This window comes from Talpa europaea (assembly GCF_964194135.1).
Source record: "Talpa europaea genome assembly, chromosome: 9".
Classification (NCBI taxonomy): Eukaryota; Metazoa; Chordata; class Mammalia; order Eulipotyphla; family Talpidae; genus Talpa; species Talpa europaea.
The window spans coordinates 6,221,694-6,244,445 of record NC_140076.1 but is presented as its reverse complement, the minus strand read 5'-3'; the positions used below and the strand labels follow the sequence as shown (position 1 = coordinate 6,244,445).

General features: G+C 44.5%; 1 protein-coding gene across 3 annotated transcripts in view; it reads right to left on the bottom strand.

Annotated features, from left to right (window-relative positions):
• Positions 1–22,752, bottom strand: part of VPS13D (vacuolar protein sorting 13 homolog D) — a gene marked incomplete at both ends in the record, with an annotated part of 199,174 nt that overhangs the window by 134,858 nt on the left and 41,564 nt on the right. For all 3 annotated transcript variants that reach the window (XM_084243705.1, XM_084243706.1, XM_084243707.1), the window contains 10 exons: positions 462–672; positions 1,910–2,065; positions 4,098–4,231; positions 7,323–7,588; positions 11,028–11,240; positions 12,832–12,944; positions 13,130–13,301; positions 15,307–15,517; positions 16,564–16,786; positions 21,391–21,573. In XM_084243705.1, the coding sequence (XP_084099831.1) occupies positions 462–672; positions 1,910–2,065; positions 4,098–4,231; positions 7,323–7,588; positions 11,028–11,240; positions 12,832–12,944; positions 13,130–13,301; positions 15,307–15,517; positions 16,564–16,786; positions 21,391–21,573 (1,882 nt within the window). The remainder of the gene's footprint in view (positions 1–461; positions 673–1,909; positions 2,066–4,097; positions 4,232–7,322; positions 7,589–11,027; positions 11,241–12,831; positions 12,945–13,129; positions 13,302–15,306; positions 15,518–16,563; positions 16,787–21,390; positions 21,574–22,752) is intronic.

Below are 22,752 nucleotides of genomic sequence, written 5' to 3'. Positions count from 1 at the left end.
ATTTTTTTTTTAAATAAATAACTTATGTAAATTAATCCACAGATAAATTTAAGAAAAAAGAAAAATTCAGAAACTAGTGACTAAAATTCCTAGCTGAAAACTCTAAGTCTTTTCACTATATTGACTGTTTTTAAAAGTTTAAAACTGAAACTTAGTATTAGTCACATACTTCAGGAGGAAACCTCCAAGTTTAAAAGGAAACCTTAGCATTATCCATGCAACTCGGGTAGAAAATGTGAAAAAAGGACAAACAGCTTAGGCTAGAAGACACAGTAGTTAGCTTGTGGTATTTTGTTTGTTTTTAAATTAAAAAAATTAGGTCATATTTATGACTTACAATTACACTTAGTAACATACAATTACACTCTGAACAATTAAATTGTGCAAAAGAAAATCTTTCTTTAAAAGAGGAAAAGAGAGTTGTCAGGAAGACTGAGTGGGTTGTCAAGTCAGATATGTACCCAGGACAGGATCCAAGGTGTGTCTCGTCCCTTCTCTGATTTCCTCCCCAACGCGAGAGGCGCCGCGAAGGTGACCACTGACAGAGGTGGCCTCCGAGGCCACGGGTTCGGGGGCCGCAGCGTTCGCTTGCTCCGGGATGGACTTTGCGATGGCAAGAAACAGCTGGACATCATTGTAGGAGAGCCTGATATCCAGGGCTTGCAACTGAATCTAACAAAATTTAAAAGTGGCAGTTTTAATATGCATCTGCTTTGGTGTCTGCACCTCTTTCAGGTAAAATTCTTAATTCAAGTTCTGGAAGTCTCACAGGCACCATGCTAAATTACTCATGAAAGCATTAAAGCGGGCGGTCAGAGGATGCCTCTGTGGGACGCAGGGTTGCCTGCTAGCCACGTCATGCTAATCCATTCCACTTTGAACTATTTAATTGTTTAAATCTCTGAAACAAACTGACCGACAAAACAGTGTGTCATATTCCACAGTAATATTTCGGAAAATCTGGTCTTCCTCAGAGATTGGCAATGTATCTACCATGGTAAGAAAGCAGTACAGACACCATCTCCAGGCCACATCAAAATGGCAACTCTGGGATGACTGAATATCTGGGGTGGTGCTTTGTTTTCCCAATTTATTATTGTTTTTCCAGAGCAAAAATCAAAGCAGTTTTTCTCTCTCTTTCAATCTCCTATGGTCCAGATGGATTAATCAATCATTTCCCTCTCTACCAAAGAAATAAAACCCCGAATTCTTAGCCTTCCTTCCTGGCTTCCCTGCCTCATGCTTCTCCTCACATTCTCATTTCCGAACAAACTTCCACAGACCTCTATCTCACCTTTGCTGGGCTACTTCTACTCTGTGTACGTGTGTGTGTGTGTGTGTTTTAATGATTCATTTATCTATGCACACCGGGGTACAGGCCAGAGGTATGAGGGGTGAGAGAACTCACCAGAGACGGAGCAGGGAAAAGATCAGGCAGAGTGACGGAAGTACACTTCTGAGGGGAGCAGCGGGTGAGCCAGGAGAGGTCTGCTGCACCACGCAGGCTGCCCCCTGGCCGTGCTACAGCGGCTGTGGATAGCCCCACAGGCTGCGTCTTAACCCCTTGCACCATCAGGGAGGCCCTGCTCTGTGTTCTGTTTTCTGAAGTGGAAAGCTCTCCCTCTTCCGCTCTACTTACAACCTACCCTTCCACTGAGACACCCTGAGCCCTACTTACTATCAATATTGCTGCCTCCACTTAGTTCTGCTGTGTGTAAACTTTTACAGAACTTCAAGATTATGGGAGACAATTGAAAGGCCCTTCATTCTCCACAAGTCTGCAAGATCTGCTAGCACAGAGACAGCGTCATTTTTAATTTAGTTTTTGCTGCATTAACTAAAATGCTGTTGGGCTCAGAGTGAAGAAGAGGACAGTGGCTGCAGGTGTCGCATGGCTTGCCTTCATTACCTCTAATATAGGCGGGAAGTCTTCACTGTTGAATGCATCCATCAATCCTGAGCTATTCTGGTAAGAAGAATTCCCCACCAGCTCCACCTGAATTTGTACCGGATCAACAATTGACAGGGCTGTGTCCTGCTCACTCCCCAGTCGACATGAAAACACCTAGAGAATGAAACACAAGAAGGCAAGAATTAACATCTGGTAAAGGAAGAGCCTAGCCATCGGCAGGAAAAAGACTATCTCGGAAGCAGTCCTGTGTACCTCACAGCTCCCCTACCCACTGCTGACGAGCACACGCAGAGTAGTCCTGTGCAAAGGCAGCTGAATGCCACATCAAAATGCTAAAAAAAACTTCACACCCCTTGATCCAATAACCTTCTCTCTTTCTAGGAAATAATGCCAACTATAGAAAAATTCACTGACCCAATATTTAATAGTAACAAATTTAAGAGCAACAAAGGTTACATTACCTCTACTCAGTAGGCTATTATACAAACACTTAAAAGTGATGTTTTCGAAGATCACAAGTGACGTCGGAAGACAGTTACAGCATAAATGATGTGAAAAAAAATGGCCCAATCAAAATAATATTATGTCATGACTTTAAGGAGAGAAACACATCAAAACGTCAAAAGAGATTATGTATTGTGAGGGTGACTGCCACCTCCAGCCCCTATTTTATGTGCTACAGTTGTCACTTTCAAAATTGAGAATAAAGACATTATTGAAGCTGGGTGGCAGGCACAGATGGGCACATTATACCACTCTGTTTATGTTATGTGTGTTTAGAAAGTTCAATAATAAAAGTTTAAAAATAAATACATTTGTGGGGAGAGAGGAGGGAAGCAGGACTCCCATTCCAGGAACAAATTATTTCGAGAGCTCGAGAAGAACACACGAGAAAGAAGAAAGTGATTCATTTTCATCTGCCTTGCCCTTCCCCAATTTTTCTAGCACGACTGAAAAACACGCAAACCAAGGACCTCTGCTATATTCCAAATGAACTCATTCTGCTTTCATTATAAATTCTCCACCCATCAAAGAGGTCTGAAAACTCAGACTCCGTTGTGCTGCCTAGAGACAGACAGAGAGGAACTCCCAAGAGTCTCAAATGCTTTGCCATCTAGTTCTTTCTAGGACTCTGGAGCAGGAAAGTTTCATTTCTTTTTTTCTTCAGGGATTTCTGCTACACAAAATCCAATTGTACCTGACAGTTCATTCATCCATCACCAAGATTTCCATTCAAAGCTGGCACTGTGGTGATTTAGAAAGCAGATGAATTACAATTTTATGATCAACTTGCCAGCATCCATTCTCTCAAATGGAGGTTTCTTTACGTAAGAGAAACAAGTAGTCATGCAGTGAAATTTCTTTTTTATTCAGTTATATCTGACCAGGAAAAAAAAAATAAGGACCATATGCTGTTAAGGGTGAAAATGAGTTTGATTCATTCAACCTCGGAACAATCCCAATGGAAAGAAGAGGGCATGGAAAGGTCAATCGTGAGGGGAAGGAAATGATGAGCAACCCCAACCAAACATTCTAGCAGGAGGAATATTAGCTGAGATCAGTAAATAATCTCCATCATTTTAAAGAGATCATAATCTGCCTTATTTCCTTCTCTCTCCCCAGCCCCTGCTTTAAAAGAGGCAGAGCAGGTTTTGCTAAATATTGTCTAATGTCATTTTCAGGCTAGCGAAGCTGCTCCAGTGCAAACCATCTCCTCCAAGAGCAAAGCAGAGCCCAACACACACTGGGAAGATTTGAGATTTGCTCCTTCGGTGACACAGGCCTCCCTGGAGCCGCCCTGACAGCTGAGACACTCCTGAACGGATAAAGCATGAAACCCTCAGCACCTTCACAAACCAGGTCCCACAGAGCGCAGGCGCTGCACAGCAACGGGGAACACAGCAGCAGCCTGACAGCACCGGAGAGAAAGCCGCCTTGAACTTCATGAGGAAGGGGGTGGGGTAAGGGGTAGCAGTATTGTTCTCCCACATGTTTACTGCCTAACGGGGCTGACTGAACTCACATTAGAACAAGCTGCAAGCTCTGAGGAGAAAACAAAAAGAGGGGAGCAAGGGTCTTCCAGTTCTACTCGTTATTTATTTCCCCCAAAGGAAGTTTAAGAGCAGAAATTCCCTTCTAGGTGCTTCCCTTCTTGAGCATTTCAGTGGACACTTAGATCTCTTACCTCAATGCCAAACAAACTTCCTGAAAAGGGGCGATCGACAAATCGGGGCTTATAGGTGAGCACAGTGGTGCCTTTGAGAATGATGGCGTTGGTGTCGAAGCAGGACACATCTTCCACGACCACGAACTCCGTGCCTGGAAAGGACAGCATCGTCAAATAAGCCCAAACTGGGGAGCTGGGAAGCAGCAGCTTCTGCACCCCAGAGGGCACGTTAACCGGGACAGGTTCTCCACCATGTCTGTCCACGTTCACTTCCTGATCCAATCCCCTGTATCTGGCCAGGCGCAGCCAGCAGAGCACTGCCTGGGCACGAAGACATGAGTGTACTTTCTCTCTGCAGAATATGTTTTCAAGCTGGGTCTCCTGGGAGGTCTAACAGATCTCCAGAAGCTCAAGAATTCATCCCTTCTCCAAGCAGTGACCTACTTTAGAATCCCAGGAAGCAGATTCAGATACAAATGTTAGACAGCATGGGTCTCTTTGGTGGCGCAAGGGCTTAAGTCTCAACACTATGAAGCTATCCGGGGCCACTGTAGCACAAGTTTGATCCCCGGCCAGGGAGATGACCCATGTGGCACAGCAGACCTCTCCTGACTCGCCCACTGCTCCCCTCAGCAGTGTATTTCAGTGGATCCGCCCGTTCTGCTCCCCGCTGTCGCTGGTGGATCCTCTCACCCCCTGCACCTCTGGCCTGTGCCCCAGTTCTTGTATGCATAAATAATAGAAATCTTTAAAAAACAAAAAACAAATGTTAGACAGCATAAGGCTCTCTGTCACCCACGTAGCTGCTCAAGTTGTTTACAAACAAAGCAGGCCAATTTAATGTAGGGATTTTTAAAATTAGTACAGGCGGCTTTCTAGTCACTTGCACATGACAAATTTATTTTGCTCTATACACTGTGTTTTCATCAAAAACCATGGATAGATTAATATTTTGAAACTAAACCCATTCGAAATGCATTATGCTGGCAGCTTCCAAGTCACCGAGTAGTAGATGGGGAACATCACTGCAAGCAAAACCGGCACAGATACCAGAAGAATTCACCAGCTAACAAAAACCATACTAATTGGATTTGCAAAGAAAAATAATCATTTTGTAAAGAAAGAAACAATCCCCTGGCTAATTTGCCTTCTGAGATTTTTTTTTTTTTTTTTTTAAAAAAAAAAAAAAATTTTTATATAGAAAATTTAAAAAAAAAAATTATTTAAAAATTTTTTTTTTAAAAAAAAAAAAAATTAAAAAAAATTATTATTTTTTTTTTTTATTAAAAAAAAAAATTATAAATTTTTTCTTTTTAAAAAAAAAAAAAAAAAAAAAATGATCCTCCTCGGGGGCCGCGGGGAAGCCAAACACCACACGTACCACCCCCGCGGTGTGGTGGGGGGGCACGGTGGGGGGGTCTGCGGTATGGCCAAGGCACAAAAGGCAACTTGAGCGTTCGCGGCCGGGTCCGTGGCCAGTCCCGGGAGAGAGGCTCACAAAGAGCCCCCCAAAATCCCAGCACCGCCTAGGCCCCTCCAAAGTAGGAGGAGGCGGCGCGCACAACGGCCCGCCACGATCGCTCACACGCCCACGTGCAGGCCCCCCCCCAAGGCGGGGAAGGGCAAGGGCACAGGACGCGCGCTCGCCAAGCCAATCGGGGACACCCCGGCGACAGCGCGCCAGCCGGGGGCGACAAGGCCACCGCCCCCCTACAACAAACTAAGCAGGGAGGCGGTCGTGCCGGCCCCTCGCTTCTATAAACCGAGCTCGACCCCCAAAAGAAAAGCAAACAGGCGCCTCCAAAGAGGCACCGAGAGCGGGCGACCCCGAGGGGAGAGGGGGCACAACGCCGGGAGCCGGGCCGACGTCGCCACTCGGCCTCCTGCACCTGATAAGGACAACCCGGAGCGCTCCAGGAGCACCGCAAGACGGCCAAGGTGGGACGCGACCGAGCGGACGCGTGCCGAGGCGGGAGAAGCGGCCCCCCGCCACCGCGGCGGAGGGGAGGGCCGCCCTCACAACACACGCCCCACCCCGAGGAGGGGGGGCAAGAGCGAGCAGGTACGGCTGTGTCAAAACAGTGACCCCGCGCGCACCGCCCCCGCGCCCACACCGCGAGGCGGCGAGGCGGGGAAGGAGCGCGGGATCGGGGCCGGATTCCGCACCCCCCCGGCTCCCCACACACCGCCCAAGCAGGCGGGGGGGGGAGAGACGCGGGGACCCGCGGGCAGAGCGAGAAGAGCGGTCCCATTCGCCATGAACGTCCGTCCCTCGTCTGGCGCGGCTTAGGCCCGGCCCAGGAGAGCACGACATCACCACATCGATCAGCAGACTTCTGAGATTTTTAAATACCAAACTTCCCTACACTCGGTAAGGCCCATCTGATGGGGCCCTGAAGATCAAGCCAGATTTAACAAGGGGGGCAGGGGAGAAGACCACTGCCTAGTAGTTGGGTGCTGAGGACAGGCATGCACATTAGCGGGCAGAGGAGGGGGGCGAGGGACCCTGCAGCCTTCAGCACGGGCCATGTTGTTCACACCTGAAAACAGAGATCAAGAACTTCCACCCTGGTTGGTCTGTGAGAGACGCAGACATGTAAGTGCTCATGTCAAAATTTAGAGGCAGTGGAGCAGCAGGAGTTTGATCCCCGGCCAGGGAGCTGACCCACACGGCATAGCAGACCTCTCCTATCTCACCCACTGCTTCCCTCAGCAGTCAATCTGCCTGTTCTGTTCCCCACTCCGTCTCTGGTGAATCCTCTCACCCCCCCCATACACACCTCTGGCCGTACCCCAGTTCTTGCATGCATAAATAAATAAATCTTTTTTAAAAAAACATTCAGAGAGGGCCTCCCCGGTGGCACAGCAGTTGAGTGCCGGGTTGCAAGGCTGCCCGCAGTCTCTGCAGCGCTGGTTCGATCCCCGGTTGCCAGACGAGGGTCCCACATGGTACGCAGACCTCTCCTGCTGCCCACTGCTCCCCTCAGCAGTGTACTTTGTCACTTTGCCTGTTCTACTCTCTGCTCTGGCTCTGGTGAATTCTCTCACCCTCCCGCGCTTCTGACTGTACCCAGTGCTTGTATATATATGTATGTAAGTATGTATGTATGTATAAATAAATAAAACAAAAGGGATCAGAGATTTAGGCAGAAATTTAAAAAAAAAAAAAAATCATTCAGAGGCAGCGGAAAGGTCAAGCTGGAGGACATGCGGCACCTAACATCCAAACCTGTGTAAACTCACCCGTCACGTTGACCTTGACCTCCAGGTGCCTTTCTGTAGACACAGGAAGGGAAGACCGCTTGGTAACTACTCCACTTTTCACAGTTTTGGGAACCACAGCAGATTCGCTGCTAGAGTTACGGTGGCGAGAAGGAGTAATGTTCATTTGTTTCTTAACATCACTGGGAGTATGGAGAAAATCGTGAACTAACAGCAGCCAGTCAAATATGAGAAACACTCGGAGATTGTTGAGAACTACTGTAAAGCAGGAGGAATCCTTCGTAGATCTACAAGAAGATCAAAGAAATAGGGAAAATAGGATATTTTGTTGACTTGCAAACGTATTACTAAGTTTTGGCAGGTGGTAAGCGACAGCTTTGAGGATCAGTGGTCTCTGGACACAGGTTTAGTACACTCAGTGTATGTCTCCAAAAGTTCATGGCATTTTTCAATAAGAAGAAACACGCCCTGAAAAAGCAACAGGGAGCAGTCCAGTGGCCAGTTTTCAGCCAGGCATGATCTCGGCCCCAGGAGATATTTGCTGATGTCTGGATACATTTTCGATGGTCACAACTAGGGGCTGCAGTTGGCTGCTACTGGCTCTAGTGAGAAGAGGCCAGTGAGGCTGCTAGGGGCCTACTCGCACAGGAAAGCCCTCACAGCAAGGAATTATCTGACCCCAAATTGTCAACAGGGCCGAGGCTGAGGGATCCTGCTGTGTCAAGTGCACAGGCTTCGACCCGTCCCCCTTGTGCAGTGAATCACCCAGCTCCTCCAAGCCTGTGTCCTGGCTCACCAAGTGAGAGGGAGCTCAGGCGCCAGGCCCAGAACAGGAGGTGGCTAAATAGCAGCTCCCTTCCCAACAGGCTATTTCAAGAAGGTCCATAAGGTGCTCATCTTTCATCACTAGGATCATTTCTTTATGACACCAAATTTACACAGTAGTCCCGGAACTGACCTGAAAGCCCAGACTTTCTGGCCTGATGAGGAAGATCAATAAGATGGCATTACTGTGACCATGTCCATAAGCACCCTCACGAGGGTTGGCATTGAGGGAATGGAAGAGAGAATATTAGTTTTGTAGTGTCCATTTCTCCAAATTCTGTATTTGAGGTGAAAATCCAAGGAGGACTCTCAGGTCTGGCCTCCAGCCACGGCGTGGTGAGGGGCTTATCAGTTCCTAGCAGTGGATGAGTGGGCAGAGAGAGGTAGAAGGAAAACTTGCTGGGGACACTTCCACAGCATTCGGAGGTGAGCTTTGTTCTATGAGGGCAGGATCAACTCTGGAACTCTGGCTAACCAGTTAATAGCTAGTTCCCTGGCCTGGCGGGGGCTTCTGTTCAGAAAAAGCAGACTTGGAGCTGTTTTTGAGGCTGGCTCCTCCAGTCTCCTATTTCCCCTAAACCTGGCTCGCTGCCTCTAGAAAAAGGGCATAACGATGCATGTCTGCCTCATACAGACACAGCATTTTTCACAGAAACACTTTACCCTTTTGTAATAGAGAAAAAATGTTGCCCTCAATAAAATTTTCCGCCCCATTTTGAACATAGATCATCAGAGCTAAACACTCACTAGAAAGTCAAAGTGTGTCTGATTTCTTTTCTGGAAAATATTTCAAGCCTTTAAGTACAGTGAAGTGATTTACATTTGACACACAAAATCCCAAAAGAAGAGTAATTCTTCTTGAGACACAAAAAGTGTTCAAAAGTTCCAATCAAGGCTTCATTTTAACCCTCCCATTGACAATGGGATTTCTGTTAGCAATAGTCAAGGTAAGACTTCATTATTTGACTCCAAGAAATTATGCGCCATTAGTCTATTTAGTATAAAACAGTATTTCAAGGCTCCTTGCATATTAAAAACATCATGGGTGACACAACTAGCTGATGGTTTAGGAAGTCAGACCAGTGCTAGTAAAGCAACCCTAAAAAGAAATTGTTTCTACAGATGGAGCAAATACATGTGGGCCTCCTGTTCAAATAAACATCACATCACACCAAGGAACTGGAGGGCACAGTCAGCTTATCATTTGACTTCAATCAGCCCGGACACCAGAACCGTGGTGGCCTGAAGACTTTTGGAAAGGACATGAACTTTGTTTGTTTTTTTTTTCTTTTTTCCTTTTTTTTTTTTTTTTTAATTTTATAGAGGCATGTTTATTTATTTATTTGTTTGTTTGTTTGTTTGTTTGTTTTGTTTATACATGCACTGGGTACAGTCAGAAGCGCGGGAGGGTGAGAGAATTCACCAGAGCTAGAGCGGGGAGCAAAGCAGGCAGAAGGACCGAAGTACACTGCTGAGGGGAGCAGCGGGTGGCAGGAGAGGTCTGCGCGCCATGTGGGACCCTCCTCCGGTGGCCGGGGAGCAGCCGGGGATCGAACCGGCGCTGCAGAGGCTGCGGGCAGCTTCGTAACCCAGCGCTCAACCGCTGCGCCACCAGGGAGGCCCAGGACATGAACTTTGAAATCCGCAGCCCAGGTTTAAGTTCAAACTTCTTCACTCACTAGCTGTGTGACCCCAACAGGTACTTCACCCCCTCCAAGCTTCTATGTCTGCATCTGTTAAATGGGGAAGAAGTCAACCACTTGACAGACCAGTGAGAATGGGCAGATAGAGTGTCTGGCTCATGGTAGGGATCAATAAGCAGCAACTAGCATGCTTATTCCTGAACTTTCAGAAAGTTCATACGAAGGTTTAAACGTCTACGTTGCTAGATTTCCTGAAGATATATGGAGAGAGACCATGACCTCTCCCTAAAGAAAAGTTCAACCCTGAGGAATTTACTGAACAGCACACTGAAATGTCAGGCATATTTAAACATGTAAATACAAGAATAATCTCAATGACATTTTTTTTTCTTTCTTTGCCTATCCAAGAAGTCTTTCCCAGGCTCTTTACTTACCAGTTTATATTTACTACATCTCTAATGGCAGCAGGCATTAACAAAATGAAACTGCCACCGGTTCCAAAGGTCTCCCTTTGAATTTGAATGGTTTTTCCGTTTTCAAGTCTATGCTCACTCAGTCACATAAAATCTTACAGTAGTATATCATAAAATGGCACAGCCACCAGAAATAATACATCGGAAATAATAAAAGCCACCATCTATGCCAAGCAGCATGCCAGAATTATTTTAATTATTATCTCCACCTTATGAGGTGGCACAGTCATTCTTTTTATTTTATAGAAGAGGAAATTGCAGCTCAGAGAGGTTAAAAGGCTTGTGCTGGGTTAAAAAACTAGAGTAGACAGTGGCAGATCACGGTTCTGAACCCAGATCTGTCCCCTTCTAAAACTCAGGCTGTTTCCACACACAGTGCTGCCTCCTATAACTCCAGGAAGAAATCCATAGTCTACAATACTAAAGCTCTTTATGCACAGAGAACTGCGTCAACAAGACAGTTAAAACCAGCTTTGTACAGTCCTTCTTTTCCCATTAAACAAGCATAATTTTTTCCTTCCCCAAGTCACTTTCTATACTGAAGTAGTCTACACATGACAGGGAGGTTGATTTTTAAGGATGAGGTTTAGTTCTACTTTTTTTTTTTAAGGCAACAGAGACATCATCTGGTCAATGAATGAAACTGCAAGGTTTCAGGAGTATTAAGTTACATATTCAGGATGGTGCACAAATAGCCATTACCTATTTATCTTTTCAGGGATTACTCAGTCCATCAACAAGCAACAGTGATAAAGAAAGGCAGAGTCCAGATCAGGATCTACTACCTGAAATGCAGCTCGATCTGAATAGAGCCCTGGGTGGAGCTGCTGTTCTTGGAGGGCTGAAAGATACAGTTGAACACGTTTGTCAGACCTGGGCTGGTCTTCTGCCCGACGTAGCGAGTGTCAAAGGCCATCATGGAATGGGAAACCAAGTTAATGGACTTGGTTTGGTTGGAAAAACTCTCATAAAGCAGTTTACATTTCTTGAAGTCAAATCTGAAAAGGGAGACAGTAGACAAGATGTGAAACTCTTCCATTCTCCAAAAACAAAACCAAATCAAGAACATGCTGAAGGTCTGTGAAGAACAGCTAATTCGAGACCTTTCACTGGCCTTGTGAACACACCACCCAAGCGGATTCAGTGACACTCAACCCTGTATTTGACCTTCTATTTCCAGAGACGGTCTTGTTCATAGGAACTTCATGAGAAATCACACCACCAGATACTGTTATATATGTTATATTCTTGGCTCATTAGCATTCTCATTCTCACTTTAAGTCTCAGAAGACTATATGCTTGCAGTAAGTCCCCAGGGGCACGAAGCGTCCCTTTTAGATCTGCACCTGTGTCTACCGGATTCTCTCTTCAAAGTCTACCAAATTTGTATACAAGACAGCTTACTGGGAACAACCTGAATTAATATTCTTCATATAGAGAAATAATGCGATTGATCCACTAACAAGAAATGCATTAGGGACTGTCTTTTTTAAAATTTTAACATGGGAAGCAACAACAAGCAATTCACAATTATACAGCACTACATACATACAGAACTACTCCGTATTAGGAAAAAACAAGGGCACAGCCACTCATCAGAAAAAATTACTGGCTCATAGACCATCAAGCTGGGACCCGGTCTCACTATACCATGTTTTCATCCACTGAGTTAGGTTCAGACCGGGATAGACTTTCCAAGAGAAAGACAAAGTAGTAGATAGTGCACTTCAGTGGGGAAATGACTAACCTTGAAGTCCACCTTTCAAATCTTAACTACTCTACCAGCCATATGATCAGATACTAGTCAAAACCTCTATCTATAAAACAGGAGTAACATTTGCCCAAACATAAACAGTTGTAAGTGTGAAAATACAAAGCACCTTGAAAATTTCATTCCGGTCATCACAAATTGTAGGTCTACAAGATCAGTAAGTGAGCTAAATAAGTGAGCTAAATAAGTGAATCACTAGGTAAGCTGTGCCCTAGCTAAAGGCAGCCAAGGTGCTCCTTGGCTTCCAGATGCTTCCAAGTCAGAAGACAGGCCCACTACTGCCAACACTTTCCTTTGAAAAGAAGTTCACATCCAACCAGTCTGTGTAAAATTTCTCAATTTTTAAATGATGGTGGTGACAGCCACCAGTGTGGCTCACCACAGTTGCTGCCTCCCCCTCCGCAGACACACACGAGACTGGCTCCTCTGCGTGGGACCACATTCCAGCACCATGAGGTTGGCCCCTGAATTTCAACCACATCAGAGCACTCTGAACCTGAGGTTGGCTACTCTGTTGGCCGGAGTGACTGTCAGGTGCAGAGCAGCCTGAGACCCGCAGTGGACACACAGCATGAGGAGAAACACAACTTCCCTGTTCCCCTGCTCTCAGGTCTGCCACTCCAGCAGAGCCAATGCTATCTGGACTGGGGCAGTAACAAATCCAAATATTTAAAAAGTGCGCTGCAGAACACACCCGGCAGTGAGCCCCCACACCACAGCCTCTGCTCTGTGCCAGTTGTGTGCTGTTTGCATTGCTGTTATTAATAATTATCTGTCACACCACTACTAATAATTCAATAATGGAATTAAAGCCACACCTGGCGAGGGACCCAGAACCTTCTTTTCCTTTTGGATCTTTCAGCTCCAGACTGACATTCACCATGTCAATCAGGAAGCACACGCACGTGTACACCTCTCCGCTCAGGACGGTCTGCAAGAGAAAATGCCAATCAACCCACAGCTGATGAGGCCAACCTGGAAATGGGGCTAATATGGCAAGAAAAATCAAACATGCTCACTGCTCCATCTTCATCCCCCAGGTGAATTTGAGGAATATTTACTTAGGGTGACCATCTGCTGAGATGACAGTAACGAAGAACAGAAAGTCTCACTCACATGAATTCTTGGATCTTGCAAATCGTAAGGCCGCATGAACTCCTCAATGGGCTCGCCAAGGTTGTTCTCTAATAAACCACGGATCAGCTTGTATTTGGACAAATCCAGAGAGCAGTGGACAGAGGAGAGATTGCCATGGATAGCTATGTCAGGCACAGTATGACTTATTTCTCTATGAAAAAAGAAAAAAGGTCACTTTTATAAGCAAGTCACTAACTTAACACTGACAGAGTTTACACCAAAATCTAAGCTTTAATATGTACCCAACCACATTGTCATCCAGTTAATTTCTAACTTCCAATGACAAAAATTTTATGTGGCTCCAACGAAGCCAGTTAGTCTGACTAGGGGTCATGCTTCAGCTAAATAGGCCCTTTTTCTCACAAAATATTCATTCAGAAAGGCACCAAATCAGGATTAACTGAGTAATGCATTAATGTGGAAAAAATCTTGCAACACTCAGAAAAAAGCTTCAGCATTACAGCAGGGAAAGCAAGAAAGGAAAGATGCCAGGCTCTGTATATAGCTCTTTGGATTTAGCACTGACTAAAGCAAGAAACCAGGCTTCACGGCGCATAAAATCTGACCCAGTTTCTGTCTCGGCAGCAATGGGCAGGAGTAAAGTTGTAAGCGCCCAGGGGCAGAGGTACAAACCTCACCCCAATACTCAGGAGCTTGTTCACTACCCTCCAGGGAGAAGTGGGGATCCCTGTAGACACAACACTCTGAATGTACAAAGTGGAGGGCCAGGATTTGAAGTGGAAAAAGAATATAAAATATTACTTTTTCCATACAACAGTTGCAAAAAGAGCAATGATGCCATTAGCAAGGAAGACCTGGCGTGGGTCACTGAGTGCCGTTGCGGGCTCTGGCTCTGTGCTGTGAGATGTGACAGGATGCCTTGTGTTCAGTTATCACCTTCTATTTGGGTAAGGGTATCATTATCTGCACATACACACTGATGAAACTGGGTAACGTTTAGATAAGCAGAAAGGCAATTTTTTTGGAAAGCATTACTTGAAAAGAAAACGAACGGTTCCATTTCTAAATAACGAAGCTCCTCTTAAGACTGCTAAGCCAGCAAAACCAAATATAGGCCATGCCAACCATAACTGGACACCAGCCAGGAAGCACTTGACTGGCAAGTAAGAATGAAATGCAAAAATCCCAATGTGAGCAGCTAAACTGTGTCATTAATCCGGAGAGAAATGAAAAAAGCAAAATTGAACAACTTGGCCAAGCCCGAGACTGCAAAGGGAGAAACCCCAATCGCTGAAGTAATGAGGCCGTTCCCCAAAATGCCACAACTGAGAACCCCTTTCATTACTTCACAGACACATCTCATCTCTTCCTGGAGCTGAGATGCAAATGTTGCTGCTTCCTCTGAAAGGAGTGCCCCAAAGGGAAAGACGCTGCACTGACCAGCAGTGCCCAGTCCCGCACGCACAGGGCCCACTGTGCACAAGCGCCCCAGAGGACCTCGCTAATAAATGTCCAAGGCTCAGCCCTGAGTCAGGTGCTGGTGGTCTCAGACAGGGTCTGGAAATGCTTATTTTTAAGAAGTCTCCCAGCCAGATATGGAACAAATGACAACCGAAGCAAAGTTCTAGAAATAGAACACAGAAATAAGTATCCTGGGTTTTGAGGCCAATTAAAAGGTAAATCAGAGTTCACTCATTAGTCTTTAAGGAATATTTCAGAGCTTAACAGAGTGAGACGGGCAGAACTGCACGTCAGCCATCACTAGGAGGAAACGGAGCCCCAGATAAAGAGCCGGCAGGTCCATGACCTGCTGTACCAGGAACACTTAATCCAAATGTCATCTCTTCCTAAATACTCTCCTTGCCCTCTCTTCTACCTTACCCCCACCAAACCTTGACTAAAGGGCTAAACTCATGGCCCTTTCTCTTTGTTTTCAAGGTCCCTGTTGCAATGCTATAGCACAGTGATAAGTGATAATACCTAATTACACACTAAGCCAGAATCATCTACTTCCCTTCCTGTTTCCTTCAACAAAATGTAGGCTCCTTGGGGGCACAGCAGCACACAGGAGGGACATGTGTTGCAGTGAGGAAGAGAGAAATGAGTGGCTTGCTCCTCCAGACTTAACTTCGTAGTGCTGATTTCCAAGTTACTAAGATTCTACTTATGACAGTTACACCGCTTAAAATACTCACTTGTCCAAATTCCTTTCCACCTGCAGCTTCAGCCTACAAGGCTCGGTTAGGAGGCTTCCTCCCACCTGTCGCACAAAATAGGAAGGGAAGATCAGATCTCCGCTGTTGTCCTCTGAGGCCTTAGAATACTCTCGAGGGCGTCTCTCTGCAGCAAAGATGTCCATGTCTTGGAGATCCACCACGATGCAGTCCAGCAGGCAGACATGGTCTTCTACGTGAAACCGAGGCAAAAGAGAGAATGAGGAAAATGGACTCAGGCAGGGCAGGCCCTGGACAAAGCTAAAAAGCCAAACACAGCTCATTCTGTCTTTGGAAAATGTTTATACTGCCTGTCTCAGAAAACTGGGTGTCCATAAGTCTCCAAGATGGCCCCCACATTTCCTATGCAATGCCCCATGAGCTGAACACTCCTGCCTGCTCCCCTCCACACCACAGAGATAATGCCACATTCCTCAGACACTGGCTGAGGCCAAGCTCTAGGACTAAAGTGACTTAACATGTGTCCCCTTTTCAGGACATCCAGCTGGGGTCCCATGCAGAGATGTTACCAAACTTCCTAGCAACAAAACTCCTTGTTCAAAGAAATAGCGAGGGCAGCCAATTCCACAACCACTGATCAATCCAAATCACTGTCAAATCACCATGAACTCCCTCCACTATACCTAACAAAACCACTCTACCTACTGCTCCCCTCAGCAGTGTATTTTAGTCAGTCTGCCTGTTCTGTTCCCCGCTCTGTCTCTGGTAGATCCTCTCACCCTCCCACATATCTGGCCTGTACCCCGGTTCTTATATAAATAAAAAAAAATAAATCTTAAAAGCCGCTGGAGTATTTCTGTGGTTATCCAATCCACGCTAATATTTTTACAAAGAAGTTCTCTTAGTTTTTAGAATTCTTTTTTTTTTTAGTTTTTAGAAATGTTTAGAATTAAATAGAATAATACATGAAAAGACAGTGTCTGGATGATGCCTTGCAAGGGTGTCTGGGGATCCAGGACTGTGCCGACCACACTACCAACTACCTTGGTCTATGAGGCAATCTAAGCCTCTCCATCATGCCGCGCCTTGCTAAGTAGAAGTCACATAGTGCTAGTGCTACATCCGTAAGCTTTCTAACGCAATACCAAAATCAGGTCACCACTAAAGAAACGCTGTCCTTTGTCAGCATCTGCTTACACAGCGCACATACCCCAGGTTCCTGAGACGGCCTCGTGAATCTCCCCACCTTCGCTATGTAGCTCTTTACTCCCCTTTTACCTGGACTCCTGGGAATCTGGTCGGCAGCAGGTGGGGCCTGGTGCCCTTGCTGCTTGCTCAAGGCATTCGGCGCCGACTCATTCTTCAGGCTGCCTGGACTCGCTCCCGCAGGAGGCGCCATGAACAGCCCCTCAAAATGGGTGCCCTTGGGCTCCTCTGCGCCTGGCATTTTCCTCGCACTGTGCTTGGGTGTGCCCATTGGGGAAGCTGAGGGCACAGATTCCTAGGAAGAAACAAAATAACACTAAGATGCTGGGTGAGGGACAGCTGTCTCTGTCCTGCTGGTCCCCAGGCTCTTCTACTCTAACACTTGGCACTTGGCCACCCAGATCCCGTGAATAAGAGGGTAAGAGGTCATGACACTTACTGCCACATGTAATTATCTGCAAAGGTTTTACATATAGTTCAAGATCTGCAGAAAACTAGAATGATTTTGCAGGAGGTAATATCTTGGCTGAAGAGCAATCAGGATGCTAACTGCCAGCAGTTAATGAGGTCAAATGCAACAAAAGCAAATCTCTCTGCCATATGATGAAATATATTTGCTTTGTTGAAGGGGAGGGTTTACTGTTCTAAGACAATTATCTAATGGCAACACAGCTTGAATGGAAGGAAGCCATGACCACATGACACATGCTTTCTAGAAATCTCCCTCCAAGGCTTACCTTTCCATCTTTCAAAAACTGTGTAAATGACCAAAAAATGGGAAACATGGGAGTTAGCCTTCTTATTACCTGTCTGTTCAAGGGCATGAAAAGTAAAGAGTGAAATTAATTCTGTGATTCTACTGAAAATACTATCCACTCCCTTACATACTTAGTTCCCTCAGATTGACAAGGCTCAGTCTTTTTCAGCAGAATGATTTAGTAACTGACTTTGAAACGTCTTCACGCCAGCCTCAGATCCATATCCCTGTAGGGACGCGACACCATCAGTTTGTTCTCATCTGCCCATTCTCACGAGCAAGTTGGGAGGAGGGAGAGATGGTTTCCTCCAGTACTGACTTCTATGTTTGCTCCCCTCAGAATTTGAAAAAGTTTATTCATCTCAGAAAAGGACATGATGACACTGCTCTCCTCAGTGATCCCGGGTAGCGATTACATTAATGGTGAAGGAAACCAGCTCTCACGTTCTACAGTTTTGTTTTGTTTTTGGTGGGGGGGAAGGGCAAGGTTAATTACTAGGCAAATGCCATTATTTAAATATTTCCCTCTTGCTTAGTTTATTTAAACTCTGGAGCACATTTATTGTTCTTTCATTTGATTCATCTCTACAGCCTCTCTATAGTTGGTTTAAGTAAATCAGTGGCTTGAGGGGATTAACTCAAAGCTTTGTAAAAGACTGACAGGGAAATTGTGGTTTAAGCACAAACTATGGTTGAGAAAAATGAAAGGAAAAGCAGATGTAAAAAGTTCAAACCCATGCTCATTACAGCGTGGGTTTACGGAAAATACTCTGGGCACGCAGGAGCCATGACCCTCCAGGCAAACAGCCCCTCGCAAGCCTTGATTTCAGGACTATTTCCCGTCCTTTCACACCTGGGATGCACACAAGACAAATCTCACACATGCAAATAGGTATGAAAGGGCCAACGTAAATGCAAAGTAATTTGGAGTGAAGAAAGTGTTCACTTCATGTAGACCTGGCTCAGGTAAGCTTGACTGCACCTGTGCAGAGGTAAGCTTCACAGATACGCCTATCTGCTTACAGGTACGTTAACACCTGACACACTCCAAGCAGCCCTTATGGAATTCTACAGAACCATCACCAGTTTGTAACAAGATAAAGTTTTTCTAGGATTTAAGGAAATAAGAGTGCCAAGAAATACTACCTAGAGCTGAACATTTTTAAATTGCTTTTAATGGGCTTTAAGGACTTCCCTACACACAAGGGAAGTGATTTACCAGAAGGGGAAAAGTGCACTCTCCTAGTAGTTGAATCTTACAAAGGGTCAGTTTTTTTCATTTTCTTTCTCGAGCACGTGAACTGACTGTGGACTCCCATAAGGTTTTTCAAAATAACCAGGAGGCAAAAACATTATGTTCTACCTTGAAGAAAAAGCGATCCTTGTATGTGCTGCCACTTAAAACCAAATCCTCAAAAACAAATAGAAGGAAATTTTCTCATTAAAACTCTACAAACTACGCACTGTCATTGGCTTGCTTAATAAAATAGTAACCCTTTCGCAAAAATGGCTTGAGATATTTTGGCAATTCTCCTTTAGAGATAAGCTTCGCAGTTGGCTTACCAGCCCGAATAGAGACATACCTGGCGCAGAAAGGCAGTCCTTGACCTTTTTAGGAAGGGCTGGGAAACAAAAATGGATTATTCAACTTGATCACCCACTCTGGATCTAACCTCATCCTTAAAAATTCAGACCTCAAAACAAAGATTCACTGTAAACATCTGATCGTCTTACCACAGGGGGCTCAGTGGAGGGGTCCATCACCCCAGTCACCGCAGAGCTGAACAAGATGCAGCATCTTGAGGTGCAAACACAAGCCCTGACACACGTGTTTAATGTCTGTCAGGTTCATCAAAAATACCTCAGACTTGGGAAAAGTGAACATGGAAATTTAGAAGTCGTTACTAATCCCTCATTCTGAGAATGGATCTTTCTTTCATGTTCTTTAAGACTCTAGTCAGTGACCAGCAAAATGCATCTCTCTCAACTATGTAAACAGATTTTCTTCCTGAGACCAAGGTGGCTGATTTCACTTTTACTACCTTAAACAACAGACAGAGGCAGAAGCCAGTTTCTCCCAGGGGAAGCCTCTGGAGCCCAATGCTCTAACAGAAGGACTTCCTCACGAGGGAAACAAGCAGGTTCTCGGCCACCAGCTCCTGTCTGAAAACAGGTCAACGAGACACTTGCACACCGGTGGCGCCACCTCTTGCTAAACACTGCTCCTTGGCTTCACCCTCTGCTACTGCCACTAACTGAGCAGGCTGTGCGGAGCAGCACTGTGCGCGGGCCTGGCCCTGAGCTTCCTGTGACTTTCACTGTCTTGTGTTCACTCTCCTCCTCCTCTCCCCATCCCCACTCGCTCGCTGAATCGGAAACTTCCAGTTCAGGAAGTTTAGGTCAGTGACAGTGAGAAATGGATGGGAGCCAATGAAGGACAAATGAAAACATTGTAGCGACAATATTTTGAAATTAATATTTGAGTTGGGGCATTGCCAACAGCCCGTGACTCTCTGAACCTGAGCAAAGTTCTGGTGAGGATTACCACCTATGCTCCTCTTTCCTTTCCTTTTCTCTCTGCATCTGGAGAGGCAAACAACTGCTCAAGCGTATGTGTTTTCTGTAATAACCTTTGGAGTTCAACCATCTCTAAGTCACTGAATGATTTCACTGCCACACCCTTTAGATAATTCAAAGAGCAACAGGTATTCAGGAAAGGGCTAGTAAGACACTCAGCAGGAATAGCCTTTGCCACTTTACTGTCCCCACATAAACCTGATCCTGAGAGGTAAAAGCATATTACTGTTAAGAGCACCACATGTGGAAAGCAGACATATCAAAGTCCGTGTTTGACTCTCTACTCTTCACTAGCTAAATAATCCAAAAGATTTATTTATTTATTTGTTCATAGAAGAGCTAATTTGAAAGGAAACCTGCACTCATGTTTACTGCAGCACAACTTACAATAGCCAAGATATGGAAGCAACCTAAATGCCCCAAAACAACACCCGCAGGGGGTTGTTACCTATACTACTAAAAACACAAACAACACTATAAATCAATGCACCACAATTTAAAGAAAATAAATAACCAACCAACTTATTGAGGTCTGTACTATGGCCAGGTCTACTCTTAAGTGTATGCACACTTGAAAAGAACGTCTATTCTGGGGTTGCTCGATATAGTATTAATAATACTATATAACTCTCCACTTCCTTAATGAGAACAAAAGGAACAATATGGAAAGATCTTAGTGCAGACTGGTGTACAGTAAGCATCTAACAAACATCAGCTACTTGCTGCTATTATTATCAGTCGTACAAGATCTTATATTCAAATCTTCAAAGGCTCTCTCTCTCCTTATATATTAGCTGTTAGTCTAAAAAATGAGCCTAGCTCACTGAAAATTTCACTGAGTGCATTTCTAACAAGATAAAATGTACTGAATAAGCAGATAGACTGGAAAGCTGCTATGGAAACCAGCAAGGTTTCATTACAACTCACCATGAGACCAAGACCTCGTCTCTAGTTCCAGCAATATTGTTCAGTCTCCTCAACTGCAAAATGGGCAGGAGGGGGCTAATTAGACCACCGCCGAGGTCCCCTCAGCGCTAAGTCTGTGATTTACTAGGTGTTCCCATTTTTACTGTGTATTCAACAAGCCCTCATTTTACAAATGCTAAGTGAAAATAACCATAATCCTCATCCCAATTACCTCCAAAACCTCTTGTAATAAATAAGGGCAAAAGTATTTTTAAACCATAAAGCAATATACTATAAGATTTTATTATGACGATATTGTTAAATGGCTTCATACACCAATGGCCCAATCACAACCTCTGAAACATGCCATGTAGTAGAAAAAGCTGGTTAGCATGAGGTCAGCCTGCAAGGACAGCATTATAAGGATGGAAGACTGGTTCTGCTGGTTTGCTTGCAAAAGTTACTATATACAGTTAGGAAGAGATATGATTTATACTATTCCTATCATTGAAATGTCAATAAAATGTCAAAGAAAGATTCTTCAAGCTACATATACTACAAAAGTGAAAGAAGTAGGGATTTTCTTATGACAACATGCATTTTTCAGTGGTGTGAAAATATAGGTTGAGCTTGAAAGGGGATGGATGCAGGTTGCTCACCTTATCTTGTAAGGAAAAAGTTCCAGGAAAACCTGCAAAGAGAAACTTGTTCTTGACTTTCAACTTTCCCAAATTTGCGACAATCAAATGATTTGATCTGGAACTCTCTGGGATTAGGAGAACAGGAGCACCAGCCTCAATATCCAGGAGAACGCGTGAACAGCGCTGGGCTTGATCTCTCACCTAAAGAGGAAGGAAAATTGACTCAGAGGCTCAACAAATTCCCAAAAATCAACTCTATTTCTACATTCAATTAGCCAGGAATTAGAAATTGAAATTTTAAAATTAGTATCATTTATAATAACATCAAAAATATGAAATGCGTAGGGATTAATAAGATGTGAAAATATATTTATAAATATATTTTTATATAAAACAATGTATATCTCTATTTACACCAGTACATTCAAAACTAAAAAAAAACTATTGAAAGAAATTAAGAACCTAAATACATGCCCACTGCCTTATTAGGTACCATCATAATCACCTTTTTTTCCCTGTTTATATTTTCCCACTAAAGGCTCCATGAGGGCAATGACCCTGTCTTCCTTGTTTTCCATTATGTTCCTAGCACTTAGGCTATATGACACATCATTCCTCAGTAAACATCCACTAAATAGCTGAAGAAATGAACAAGCAAAGCTGTTAGAAGAATCAAGTGAGATAAAACATGTGAAAGCACTTTGAAAACTCAATGCATCAATACAAATAATTTTTTTAAATTTATTTATTTATGCATACAAGAATTGGGGTATGGGCCAGAGGTGCAGGGGGTGAGAGGATTCATCAGAGACAGAGTGGGGAACAGAACAGGCAGACTGACTGAAATACACTGCTGAGGGGAGCAGCGGGCAAGACAGGAGAGGTCTGCTGCAGTGGCTGCGGATAGCTTCGTAGGTTGCATCTTAACCCCTTGCACCACCAGGGAGGCCCCTCAATACAAATAATTTTTAACTGAATGCCCCACACTTATTTTTGCTATCTCCATTTTCCTCCTATAACTAAGTCAAAAAAAGAAAAAAAAAATTGCCACTGGTCATGTGACTTATAGTGGCAACACCACCTAGACTTCAGAGTCCTATCCCGGGATTTCTAAATTGCACATCTTAGCTCCATCAAAAACCCATACTCCCAGTTGCCCAGTGAACAAAGGGTTTTAACATAAGAGATTACATGTAAAGTAGAAGACACAGGAAAACCACATAATACTTCTGGGATAAAAAAATAAACAATTTATATTTGGTCCAACCAAATTAGGTACATGAGGTTCTTCTAATTTCAAATATCAAGATTAAAAGGAAATTTAAAATCCCACTGGATCATCATTTATAAAAAGGTAGGACTAAAACTTCAGCTTCTAGT